Here is a 14573-nt window from a genome sequence, read left to right on the forward strand (position 1 = left end):
TATATCAAACTATATATCAAATCTATATTAAATTGTATTAAAATAAATCTATTTACAAGAAATGGGCATGTGCAATTTGCGTCGGCAGTTTATTATACTGTTACGGTTTTTGCCATCCTAATTTAAGTCTTTATTCTTCTTTCAACACGCAGTAAAACCTCTAACTATTCTTACTGTCTTCTTCCGTCCAACTTCCTACTCCTCCTACTGATTTCCGCTGAATTTCTAAAATTAAATTCTTCATTCACTTCATCAAATAGAACTCTTCATCAATTCACTGGGCATTAAAAACCTCAGGTTGGTTTAATGTGTTAATATCTTTGTACCAATTCTGAAATTATCGTGTCATTAGTTTGCCTGATCGATCCTTAGGCAAGTCTGATAAAATTTATATTTCTTTCTAGAATCAACATTCAAGTTTCGGGTCCTGCAGTGGATGCGCCTTTTCCCATTGCGACGTTTTTTTACGTCACGTGTACGTCGTCTGGCGTCATGACTACTTCACTGCGCTAAGGAGACTTGACCTGAAGACCACGTATTTTGCTCCGCTCGGAACTAAGCCTGCTTTGGAACCAAAACCATCTTAACTTTTGCGCTGTTACCAGAAGAGCAGTTTGCAGCCTTTTAATGAGTTCAAAATAAATGAAATCTTAACTATATGTGGATGCGCCGTTGCTGCTTCCTCCCAAAGTTCCTTGTTCTCTTTTCATTAATTAAATAAACTTTTAAAAATTCCAAACTCGACTGTGTAAAATCCTTACAAAATGACGGCCTTCTGGTGATAAATGATGGCATTCTAGTGATAAACGCTGGCATTCTGTTGATAAATGATGGCATTTTTGGTGATAAATGATGGCATTCTGGTGATAGATGATGGCATTCTGATGATAAATGATGGCATTCTGGTGATAAATGATGGCATTTTGGTGATAAATGATGGCATTCTGATGATAAACGATAGCATTCAGTGATAAATGATGGCATTCTGGTGATAAATAATGGCATTCTGGTGATAGATGATGGCATTCTGGTGATAAATGATGGCATTCTGGTGATAAATGATGGCATTCTGGTGATAAATGATGGCATTCTAGTGATAAATTATGGCATTCTGGTGATGAACGATGGCATTCTAGCGATAAACGATGGCATTTTGGTGATAAATGATGGCATTTTGGTGACAAATGATGGCATTCTGGTGATAAATGATAGCCTTGTGATGATAAATGATGGCATTCCAGTGATAAATGATGGTATTTTGGGTATAAATAATGGCATTCTAGTGATAATTTATGGCATTCTGGTGATAAATGATGGCATTCTAGTGATAAATGATGGCATTCTAGTGATAAAAGATGCATTCTAGTGATAAATGATTGCATTATAGTGATAAATTATGGCATTCTGGTGATAAATTAAGACATTCTGGTGATAAATGATGGCATTCTAGTGATAAATTAGGGCATTCTAGTGATAAATTATGGCATTCTGGTGATAAATGATGGCATTCTATAGTCATAAATTATGGCATTCTGGTGATAAATGATTTTATTATAGTGATAAATGATGGCATTATAGTGATGAAACATGTCATTCTAGCGCTCAATATTCACACAATTCTTCATGCCGCTCTGCTGAACAGCTACAATGCGCTATGCCCAAACGTCAATGTCACGTACATGGTCAATAGTTATTGCCTTAAGTAAAGAATGCAGAGGGCAGACACGTTTAAACAACTAAATATAACATTTTTAATTATTTAAATTGGTAAATAAATAAAGGCGAGTTTGTATGAACAAATATGGTGAGGAAATAACGAGCTGTAATTACAATGAGACTTTAAACACTAGTTGAGAAAGCCTGGCGAAAACAATCTTATTATAGTTCTGAGATGTGAGAACTTGATTTGTGATGGTTCGGCAATGCGTTGCAGGTAGAGATACACTTGCCAGACGTTGCAATTTCACAATTTTTGGTCAAAGAGAGGAACTGTTGTAGTTAGATACATTATATTCAAACTCCTTTGGAGAAAAAAGTGAGAAACTTAGCTTTCATTTGGCGTTGCTGGTAAATATTCAGGATCTATGAGGCTTTAATACTCCTAGATATGTCCCTTAATTATGGAATGAAGCATAATTAAGTAGTAAGTAGAGAAATAAAATCTCACGTGGGCATAATTTTCCTACATTATAGAAGAGTTTACACGTACGCTATGGAAAAATCTCACACGAACGCTCTATGAATATGAAGTGCAGGACGCCTGAGGTTCATTCTGAACCGCAAGGCCATGCTTAGTTCTATGTTTGAGAAATTAGCTCGTAATACCTCTACTGACATTCAATATAATTAAGGTTTCATTATATAGTTAAGGGTGCGTAATAAAAATAAAATCTAGACAGACATTGTTAGAAAACTTGCACACTACAAGCAATGATGCTAGGCTTGTTACTAGCTACTTTGCTACCAGGTATTTTGTTATCTATAGTTATTTGCTAGTTAGTTCGCTGAAAAGACATAGCATTAGAACATAAGTGTGGTGAGAAAATGTAAATCTATAACTAAACTATATAAATTCAGAATTAGGCACACTGAAAGTGTAAGAAAATCATGGTCCTCAAAACATAGACTTTCGCTTCCTCAAAAATATTCGTCGTTTATAGCATAATCGTCACAAATTGATGAAATAACGCGATGGTAGAACGAAAGTTCACCTCCAGGTGCAGTGACGGTGGTGGCTGGGGCTGTACATGAATTGACCGTAACTAACTTCCCTGACGAGTCTCCATGTAGGTTTGCTTGAAAGTACAATTTAATTTAATAAACTGATGAATTTTACGTGATTTTAAAGATTTTACGAAAGAAATTATTGCAAACTTGTGTTTTCCTTTCAAAAACATACCGGAGGAGTATTAAAAATATTTAAAAAGGTTAGAAATAAACTGAAACAATACTTCAGGTTAGAAATAAACTGAAACAATACGATTCTCCTCCCAGTCGGAACAATCGAAAAGGTTTTGACAGATTAGTAACTCAAGTGCGACAAAAAATGCAGGGAATGAAGTAAGATCAATACCGTGAGAATTCATTTTGTTTTGATTAAGAATCGATTAATAAGCTATAATTGGACCATTCGTGACACTTTTCGAGTCTGCATACACTGAAATAAAAATATATAACTCAGTACTCACTGCAGTGAGTGACAGAGAGCGCATTTTCTCGTCGACGAAAACGAGTAGAGCGATAAGATTTGACGATATTTTTGTCTCGGCTGAGAAGCCACTGTAATAGAAAAAACATTAAGAAGACACCAAGAAAGAAGCTTACAGTAATAATTCGTTCTTAGAACGTTAGAAAAAAATTCAGCCATAGAATGGTATTGATCTTAGCCACAGTTTTAGAACCTCGTCAAACTTGTAAAATAAAGGTGAAGCGGGTAGATTAATATGTAATCAAATTTGCTGAAGCAGTATTTGCTTGATAAACCTTTCTTTATAGATTTTCTAAGACACTTAATTCAGTTACATTATCGCAAGCCTTCCTCAAAAATAATCTCATCCATATAAATTTGATTAAATAGCAAAAATCGTATACAAAAATATTTGATCTTGGCACATGAGTGAAGCTGAGAAAATAAATGAGACTGCTATTTTACATTCAGTCAATCATGCTGCAAGATTAATGTAGCGAATATTGTGGCTATCGATTTCAAAAAATAGAAAATTGACTGCATCGAGAGTTTCGTTGCATTAGTTTGTTAGCGTATATGCATGTAGTTAGCACATAGAACCAATTGTTGCACCGAAGCTGCCCAAGTGTCAGTTAATTCGTGCGGCGTTTATTAGAACAAAGTTATCTAATTACGCTTTGATACACGATCAAACCTGATACTGATATTAACAGAAGGTCAGTAGATGTTCCAATTCATACTATAATTTTTTCAGATTGTTTCTTTGTTTGAGTTAGTTTACGAGTTAGTTTCCATTTGCAGCGACAGATTCCGTCGGTCGAGACTGAGAAGGACGCGCTGCTTCGAAATTTTGTCATTTTTTTTAGATTATTAACGCAATGATTATGAAGGGATAGTGTTTGTGTAACAGTATTATTTTCAACTATGTGGTGTTGATTTAATCATGAAACCAATGTCTGTTCACATTTTTATTGCAGTAGATTGTGCTTCTACTAATTTATTTTCTACGAAGGTATCGATGAAGATAAATTATGTATAATCAATTGCATGAGCCGTGAATGTAACGAATTGATACCTAAAAATGTGCATATGTTTTCAGCCTGTAGCGATAATCGCTATCAGTAGAATAATTTATAACAATATTATTACCTGTTTAAACTTTCAAAGTATATATAGATTTAGTACTAGAAGCACGGTAGATTGTGTGCAGTTAGTTAAGCAAAGAGTTAAGCTCGCGAGACGTGCTGACGTTGCAAAAAATTGAAGCCAATGAGCTTATTTTTTTTCAAGGTAGATGAGGAATTTGAAGCGATATTTATCCTAGGTGGCAATACTCATCGTTATTAACAAAATCACCATTTTTACACATCTCTAACCTTTGGTGTCATTGTCTTCTAGAACAATGCCGAAATATGTTGTGCCGGGAAGGAAGATGGCATTTGCAATACCAAGAATGATGCGGTTTTAAAATACATTCAAGGCAAACGAAATGTAGTTGCCGACGCATTGTTAACATAACATAGCATAGTGATGTCGGCGCTGAAGCGTAGGCCTGATGTGGCCTGTCGCCGATTCTTTTCCTTTTCGTGCCTTGTTCATTGATCTAAACTCGTATCATTTGATCGGATCTTTATTAAGATGACTGGCGCTCTTATATTTTGGGCGCTCTTAAGAAGACTGGCGCTCTTATATATTATTTATATAAATATATATTTTCAATTAGTATCAACATAAAACACACAAGTATGCCCAAAATATAAGAGCACCAGTTCTTATATTTTGGGCATACTTGTGTGTTATGTTGATACTAAATGATGCTAATTTATCCTAATGTAAAAATGTCACATAAGCTGTACATACGATACCGCGTTCACAAAAGTGTCTAATATCGGACGACGGAAGGTAGCTGATTACTTTAGAGGAATTCTCTTCTTTAACCAAGAAATGCAATGTGAGGTTAGTTTATACTTAAATTTAAACATGTCTGAGTATCCAAAAGTTGTTATTCTCAAATAATTATTTTGATTTTCGACTTAAAATATTCTTCAATCCAATAACAGGTTAGAATGCCAAACATTTACCCGAATATTTTTTATTTAAATTATACGTGTTGACTTGCAGTTGCATCTGTAAAACTACATCGCTTTCTCCATTTTGTTGCTTTTTTGTTCCTGACCCTCAATTAAGTTTATATTTGGATAATATTGTTCTATCACGATGTATTTTGTAGTACATAAATACTTGTAAAATATAATTTTTGCACTGCCGTTTCGAGGTGGCCGAATGGTCAAGATATGGCGGGTGGCGAGTTGTGGGTTTAGTTCTTCAGCTAGTTGTGAAAATGAAGTCGAAATGGCGTGGTGACCGGCTGGCTAGACGTGGTGACCGGCTGGCTAGGTTTGAAATCGTTTCAAGACCTTCAGTTGTTCCGTAGGATACGAGGCATTTTAAGACTAAACATATGCTCCTGCATGGCCTTGTCTAGTCTGTTCTTGAACGCGTTCATACTCAGAGCGTCAACAATATCTTCAGGGAGGCTGTTCCACATGTCGGTGACAAGAAGCGAGAAGAAATGTTGTCTCGTGGATAAGTTGCACCGCAATTTTTAGTTAATAGCTGTGGCCCCAGGTGTTTGTTCTTGTTTCAAGTTCTATAATCCTTCTGGGACCTTGTATAAACCGTGGGTATACTTGTATACTTCAATGAGGTCCCCTCGCAGACGTCGATAACTGAGGCTTCAAAGCTTCATAATCTTTCTTCGTAAAACTTGCCCTTAAGCCTGGAATTATCCTTGTTGCACGTCTTTGAACACTCTCTAGTAAATTTTTGTCCTTTTCAAGTCTCGGTGACCACACGGCGTTTCCAAGCTCTAGGTTCTGGCGCACGACAGCAACAAACAACTGCTTCATCGCTTCTGCATCTAGGAACTAGGAACTCGTAAGAGCGTCTGATCAGTCCAAGAAGTTGGTTGGATTTATTAGCTTGCATTTCAATATGCTTAGAAAATTTAAGCTCCTTGTCGGCATAAACTCCGAGATATTTTTCCACACTAGACTTTTCAATCATTACTCTCTCGTTGCAACCATGTCTTCTCATATTGTAATCTTGCTGTTCATTGTTCTTCCCGAGGTGAAGTACTTTACACTTGTCAGCATTAAAACGCAGCTGCCACGTAACAGCACAGTTAACTAAACTGGCAAGATCATCTTGCAATTTCACTTTATTTGACTCATCCTTCACTGTATTTAAACTTTTGTGTCATCGGCACACATGGAGCACACGCTTGACTCTACTTCTTGCATATCGTTCATGAAAGCAACGAACAAAACAGGCCCAAAAATGCTTCCTTGTGACACGCCACTGCGCACTGATGCCCAGTCTGATACGGTTCCGTTTATGCTTACACGTTATGGTCTACCTACTAGAAAATCTCTGATCCATTGGAGTACGTTTCCCTCAATTCCCAAAGACTTCACTTTACGCAACAGCCGCTCATGCGGAACACTGTCAAGTGCTTTGGCAAAATCGAGGTACAATGCATCCACGGCTCCCTTTCGTCTAGCAGGCGCGTCCAATCGTTCAACGTAGACAAGAGAATAGTGGTGCAGGATCTACCGGCAATAAAGCAATGTTGACAGTCTGATAGGAGATGGTGAACAGTCAAGTGATCGATTCATCAAGTGGTCAAGTCAAGTGATTAATGCATCGAATCGACACTTCTCCGAACACATCCGAGTACTATGGCCCATTAACCATTCTCACCAACCTCCTCTCCGTCGGTGTACAATCTACATGCTCTTTTCAAGTACCTATCGCTTTCCACTCTCAGTCGTGACAGCTCTCCCGCAGCAGTCACCTCTGCTGACATAACCCGTTTTCTCATGCCCAAAGCCATCACTCATTCTTTTCTCGTCTGGTAAGTACTGTATCACTCATTTAATTTTCAGTCTTTCTCTCTCATACGCTATACACCCTATCATCAGATGTTCCACCGTTTCCTTCTTACCTCTTTTACAGATCTCACAAATGTCTTCTCTTTTTACAACACTTTTCTTTAACTTCACTTCTTGTTGTTTGTTTGTCTGTCTGTCTTTCTGCTACAAATCTTATAATCGATATTTAACACACTTCTAGCTGTCCAATCTATCAGAAATTTTGCAGACTTGTGTAATGTCCGAGACGATGCATCAATCAATTGACTGAATAAATAATTGTGAAAATTAAAAAAAATAATATTGAAAAAATTAAAAAATAATTTTGTCTGCAACAAATCTTATAATCGATATTTAACACACTTCTACCTGTCCAATCGATCTGAAATTTTGCACACTTGCGTGAAGTCAGAGAAAATGCATGAATCAATTGACAGAATAAATAATTTTGAAAGTTTAATTTTTTATACATTAAAAGTGAATTTTTTTAATATTCGAAAATAAAATTAGAAATTCATTGTGCTTGTGTAACATTGGATTCTTTAGAAGTGTTGCCTTTAGAAAGTAATTTTTAAACGTATATTATTTCCTCTGGATATGTGTCAATATGCAGAAAGTGGTAAGTTATGTTTCGTTGACGGTGAATAGCATTAATAAATCACTGTAACAATATGTGCAGTGATCATCTAGTTGAGTTCAGTAGTTAAAAATATATTTAACCTGCATTTTTCGTTTTATTCAAAAAACGAAATAACTCGAATTTTATAATAATTCCTCCCGCGGAATATTGGTGACAATTACCGTCTATACCAGACAAGTCGCCGCTCTAGCAGAAACTGCGCATACCTCGCCGCTTGTCACTCAAGACCGTATAACTCAAAACTACGATTTGTAGGGTCCGATCGCCACATAATAACCAAAAAACAGTTCCTATCGCGCAAGAAAGATGTCGTTCAGTTTTGATTATAAATTTATTTTTATTGAAGGCTGGCGACTGTAAGTGCTGCTGGCGCGGTATCGTCATTAACGGTAGTCCTCTTTTTAATTTCACGATTATCTGTTCTTAATTGAAGGATTTGTTGACTGTTCGTAACCTCTCGGACACTTAGGGCGGCGGGCCCCAAGGTTAAGTGAGCCTAAAATATCAAATTATTTGGAGTGCCCCAACCTTATCGAGTGCCCATAAAATATCAGTTTGGAGTGCCCCAACCTAGTGTCCCTAGTTCCCTTCATTCGATGTGGGCAACCTTCCTCATTTCTTCTATTAATTTGGAGATTAAGGCCAACTTAGATTGAAACTCAGTCCCAAGACGGAACGCCTGATAGTCCCCGTTTTACCAACACCGGAGCCACATTCTGCCGCTTCCATCGATTTAGTCAAAGTTCAATCCTCCCAGAAGTATCGCCGTTACTCGAGAGAGTGTAGCGTAGGAGGGGCAGCTTTACATTATAGGTGGATTCTGGCGTAACGTCGCCTTCAATTCTGCTTACAGGGTCTGGTCAATGTAAAAATGTTTCTTAGGTACGATGGGCGTCAATTTGATTAAATGGAGTCATTCTCGTCTGTAGTTATTCGCAATTTGTTGAAGGCTTCAAGCAGACTTTCCCCTCTCTGTAGTTGTAATAATTTTGTAGTACAATATCTTGATCATCAAGAAAATTCTTAAAGAGTGCGTCTAGCACACTGCGTTTCCCAGGCACCGACCAAAGTTGACCAGTAGGGAAATGCTCTTCAGTGATTAGAACTAACTTCAAATGAACTGCTGAAATGCCTCAAAAATGGGACACGTTTCGTGCAAATATTTCGAAACTTTAGCCCTATGCGTATATAGCATAGCCTATATTGCTACACATAAAGGATGAAACGACAGAGGGCGGAATACAGAGAAAATAGCCTGATGTAAATGAGTCAATATACGAACCAAGAATAACCATTTTAATATTGTTAGTGAGTGTGTGTACTCTTCCTAGTAATCAAATGTATTAATCAAAGTCTGCAGATGTTCTCAACGAAGCAGTTTCCACTGCGACGAGGCATGACAAACTTGATAACATCATGAAATTGTTGCATTTTAGTGCTCTTCATTTAGATAAATCGGACAAATATTAAAATCTGATGCCTCGTGGCTTCTTTCACAAAATTTGAATAGCAAACTTATGTTACACGCACTTTATCCAAACCAAAAAATTATCTCAGGACAAAGCCATGGTAAAATTTTGAGAACGTGCTTGTGAAAGACTACAAAATTTAAGTATTAACGATTTGGGTAGGTACTTAGTGAGGCGCCCGAACACTCCCAAGAGGAAGTCTTTTGGTAGAGATCTGTGGCACGCATATGCGAATAAGATGCTGTATCAATAATGTTCACTTATGCGTGCATAGCTGTCTTCTTTATTCAAAATGAGATTTCCTTCGGGCTAATTGTATTTTATATGACGATAATGAAATTAAGCCTCATTGTGAACAAATTCCCGACAGCGTTATTTTACTAGCTCAGAAGTTGATATGAAACCGAATATGTCAGATTTTTTACGCGCATCGTTCTAGTGATACCATACGGTACCTGCTCGTATCTCTAATAACAGAAGTAAAATTGTTTCATTTATAATCCATTTAAACACATCGCAAAGACTAAATAATACATATTTCAAATATATATAAAAAAATTTTCTAGAGGGAATGGGTTAACATAAAATAAGAAGTTCAAATTTTGTATGGGAGTAAAAAATTAGACATCATACTGAATGTTGATACAACAACCTGTATTGTACGAATTTAGACGCCAATTACACTGCGGAGAATTTTCTGTTGTAATTTTAGCTCATCCTTGTATTAGTTAAAATGGTAGAATTTGTCTTTTCTGAAACTACTTGACTATTCCTCTCTGCTCTAGTATGTCTCCTCTCAGACCTTGCTTTCCTCGTTCTCTCCTCAGCTAACATTATAGAAATAAATATGTGACGTATGGAAGATTGCCGTTTCATATGTTTAACTCTTAATATCCTCTCAATGTCACCACGTTCCAAATCTTTATCCATCAGCTGAAGCACGCTCAACTTTGCCTATCCGCTGAGCACAATTTTGCATAATTTTGATTGGTTCATCAAGTGTTCATTGTTCATTGATTCAGTTGCCTAATTTTCGTCATGTCGCCATTAATAATCGCCAAAGAATTAAAATGATAAGAGGGTTCTCGCGACGAAATATTTATATCATTTATAGAGTAGCCTAGTAGTTACAGTTCCTAAGTAACACGATTGGAGCATGAAGTTGCGGGTTCGATATCAGCTTTCTGTGACAGTCCTGGTCAAAATTGGTGAGGTAGCCGAATAAATGATAAGAGCAAGATTGAAGCAGTAAATAGCGAGTTCGAAACTCCAGCAAGCTGCAAAAATTCAACGATAACGAGAATCGGCGATGGGACAAATTTTGTCTATTAAACGCTGACTCATCAGAACAGATCGAATTTTAGATGTACTTTTTCCGGGAGTTAAAATCCAATTCTTCAAGAAAATTATTGAAATAATTATTCTAGATGCATTTACTTATCGTCAATTACGATATATACGATAAGTGATGTATTAAAATTAAGACATTTTATGTTTCAACAGAAAAAATACCTTGTTTAACATACTATATATCAGGAAGTTGCAAAAAAAAAAACGAGCGAAATATTTCGCTAATTTATTGAAATTTCTTTACAAGTACAAGTATTTGGAAAAAGAAACGTAGTGAATGTTTCGATTAGAGGTGAATATTTACAAAGAAAACTTTGGAATGGCTTCCGGATGGCTTATAGTAACTTAGTTCCAGAGCTGGGCAGCGCTACTTGGAAATGTAGCGGCGCTACCGCTACCGCTACATGCTCTAAATGTAGCGGGCGCTACCGCTACCGCTACATATCCCTCTTAACCATCCCTCTTAACCATCCCTCTTAACCACCCCTCTTAACCTTCCCTCTTAACCTTCCCTCTTAACCACCCCTCTTAACCATCTCTCTTATTATTGCTTATTTGCCATGAGCTCCAATTACGTCTCTTAATTAACGCAAGGGTTGCATTCACCAGCCTTGAGATCGCTCTCATTGTGTCTAATTTTATTGTGCAGCACATACAATCATTTTATATGTTACTTGCTTAGCACCTTTAATTTTCGCTCAAGCTCCACCATCAAATTAACAAACTATCAAATCTGGATTGAAAATATTTTCTTAAACATACACAAAGCTTGAGTTATTTTTTTTGTGAGAAAGGGTTAATTATGAAATTCTAAAGTGAGATGACAAAGGTGGATTGCGAAAAAAGTCCTTACGAACAAAAGATCCAGTGAAGAGACCACAATGACTTTTTGTCCAAATTGTCCCATCGTTTGCGTTATTTAGCAAGAGGAAAAATGCCGGCCGTCAGAATGAGAGATCCATGGCAGGTTGAAATATTGTCTTGTGTTCCAACTTGAAATTTTTTCATCTATATTAGGTATAATGAAATTAACATTATTATACTACGGTAGGTACTTGTTATTTTAACATGCATTTTAATCAAACGGGTATACCATTTCTGTTTAATTTAGTGTGTTTATAATTTTTTATAATATTTTTTATTCTTAACAGATCATAAAAAAGCTCATCGAACAGAAACAAAGCGAAATCCGATGTGTGCACAAAGGTCTGAAATGCTTTGGTGAAGGTGAGTACCAACCAGCCATGACACTGCAAAGCCAATGCCGCATTATGTAAGAGCATAATTTCACTTGAATTACATTTATTAATTCTATAGGAGGTGCTAGGCCTTGTCAGCGTAGTGCCCTGGCTCGCCCTAGGTGTATGAATGACTTTTTGTACGATGACTCCCGCGTATGCTTGTGTCTGAGAGAAAATTCCTCCTAACAGTGAAACTTTCATCAATAAAGTCCCAGGTTCCCAGGGCTAACCTCAATTTTACTGCCAGGAGTGAAGAGCATCCCCATCTCCAGCATACCTGGGATCAGAGAGGCAGGCTGGCGACCTCCACCTCCCCAGCAGAAGAAACCTCCTCAGGAACAATGTGATTTTGCCAACGACGCTGACTATCTCTATGGCCTTTTCAAAACAATTCTCAACCATGTGAGTAGCGATACCGTTTAAAATAATTAGTGCACATTGAAATAAATTAGCTTTTTCTTATTTGAAGCTGCAAGCCCAATAAAATAACATTCATTTCTATATTTCTTCTTCCAAAAAAAAAAAAAATAGATTTCAGGAGTGCAAATAACCTTCCTTCATTTTTATCATTCTCAGCTTCATAATTTAAACAATGACAATTTAATATTTATCAATATAAAAACAGCGTTGATATAGGTACTGAGTAGATACTTGTTGAATTGTTTAGATACTTGAAACATGTGTTTCTTTTTAGAAACATGTTTAGATACTTGTTGAATTTTTCTGATAACGAACAAATTTTGCATTCTTTCTGCTAAGGTTGAAGTTTAAAATATTAAATGAGGTACCGGTAATAGCATATAGAAGTGACAGTTGAAGCAATATTCGAACTGAAGATTATATTGTAATATAACAGTCTGTACACCTCCCAGAGGGCCGAAATAAACTCAATTAGAAGACAAGTATTTAATGAAACATGTCGAGGGCCTCCATTGTATTTCTAACATCAAAAGAGACTAAGATACATCATTTAATAATGCACTGCTGGAAAATTATATCCTTAATAACAAGTAGTAAGCACTAAAACAACAAAAACTTTTTTAACAAATCTGATTCCAAAACGGCACAGTACTGCATCACTACATGTAAAAGGTCCTTATTAACGATATTACGTCTTCTCGATATGGTCTGCTCTTTGATATTCAATCAAAAAGGTTTTTTTGGTTATTTCTTGGTATTCCTTTAATTTTTCATCATATATTAGAATTACCTAGTCGCTAATACACAATTGGTATACCTATCGCAAAATTTAATTAAATAGTTAAAAATGAGATTTTTTACTTGTTTGATATTTATATATTGGTTCTGGTAAGATATGTTGAGTTACACATCGCGAAGAAAATGAACGTAAACGTGCTTATATGATGTTACTCTACCGTCAACGAGGAATGAGCAGCTTGACGAACAATATGATAATTGTCAGATATACTATTTTTTTTAGTAAAACTAAAGTTTGAAAGCTATTCGAAATCGCTCTTCGCATAATTCCATAAGTAAATCGTCAATATTTGAAGGCGTAAAGAAACTCGCGAGTCTTTGACAGAAGTTCTATCGTTTTGATGACATTAATTTGTTGAATTTTGTTCAGGTGAAGAGTCACGGATCCGCTTGGCCGTTCCTGCAAGCAGTTGACCGCAACGAAGTACCTGACTACTACGACCATATCAAGTACCCCATGGACCTGAAAACCATGACCGAGCGGCACAAAGCCAAGTACTACCACAGCGTACGGCTGTTCCATGCAGACATGATGCGCATCTTCAACAACTGTCGCTTTTATAACCACCCAGACACCGAGTATTTCAAGTGCGCCTCTGCGCTCGAGAAATACTACAAACATAAAATAAAAGAAACAAAACTGCTCGATTGATCTGAGCTTAACGATGGAGATGAAGAGTCGTGTTCTAGCGCTCAGAACGTCAAGGTAATTTCAGGCGTCGGTGATGCCGGTGTCGCGGACAGCGGTGAAAATATTCTACGAGCCTCTGACAAACTGATTGAAAATTCTACATCTTCCAGTGACGATGAATAGGATTTGAAAATGAAAGTTCTTGGTTGTCTTCAATCGAAAATGTACATTTAGACTTAGTTTACGGAGAATTTTTTTCTCTTTCAGGGAAGCTGTAACAATTTATTAGATTTCCAATATCAACTGGAAAAGAAACGGTTCTGCTCGTTGTAGCGCAAAACCGTGGCAATAATTTATACATATAGTATCGAGTGCGAGGGAGCTTATAGTTACTTATTATAAGGATTATTATATAGAGGAACATGATCAGGTTCATGCTTCTACACACGTTCACTATTATTTCGTAATCGTGGACCTTTTTTATAATGTCGCACAAGAAAGATCTCGTGCTTCATTGCGTGCTCATGCTCCAGCTTATTCTAACGGCAGAGTATAGAAATACATATAGAGTGTAGAAATCTATACTCTGCCGTCTAGAAAAAAATGTCTCGTGTTGTTCTCCGACCTCGAATTGTTAGGATTTAGCTCCATTGGATGCATCACAGATGGGCGTCCTGCATCCAGTCAAGACAGCTCTCGAATAGATGTCTGGCGCTCTTAAGATGACTGGCGCTCTTATATTTTGGGCGCTCTTAAGGTGACTGGCGCTCTTAAGATGACTGGCGCTCTTATACTTTGGGCGCTCTTATGTTTTGGGCGCTCTTAAGATGACTGGCGCTCTTATACTTTGGGCGCTCTTAAGGTGACTGGCGCTCTTATATTTTGGGCGCTCTTAAGATGACTGG

The 14573-nt window shown here is 36.9% G+C and overlaps 1 protein-coding gene across 1 annotated transcript in view; it reads left to right on the forward strand.

Annotated features, from left to right (window-relative positions):
* LOC108675512 (histone acetyltransferase KAT2A) overlaps positions 1 to 14566 on the forward strand; it is a 34465-nt gene extending 19899 nt beyond the window's left edge. The window contains exons 15-17 of the mRNA XM_018163533.2: positions 11730 to 11805; positions 12067 to 12221; positions 13408 to 14566. Of these exons, the coding sequence (XP_018019022.1) occupies positions 11730 to 11805; positions 12067 to 12221; positions 13408 to 13689 (513 nt within the window). The 3' untranslated portion in view covers positions 13690 to 14566. The remainder of the gene's footprint in view (positions 1 to 11729; positions 11806 to 12066; positions 12222 to 13407) is intronic.
* The last annotated feature ends 7 nt before the right edge of the window (positions 14567 to 14573 follow it).

Source organism: Hyalella azteca, unplaced genomic scaffold (assembly GCF_000764305.2).
Source record: "Hyalella azteca isolate HAZT.00-mixed unplaced genomic scaffold, Hazt_2.0.2 contig6064, whole genome shotgun sequence".
Lineage (NCBI taxonomy): Eukaryota > Metazoa > Arthropoda > Malacostraca > Amphipoda > Hyalellidae > Hyalella > Hyalella azteca.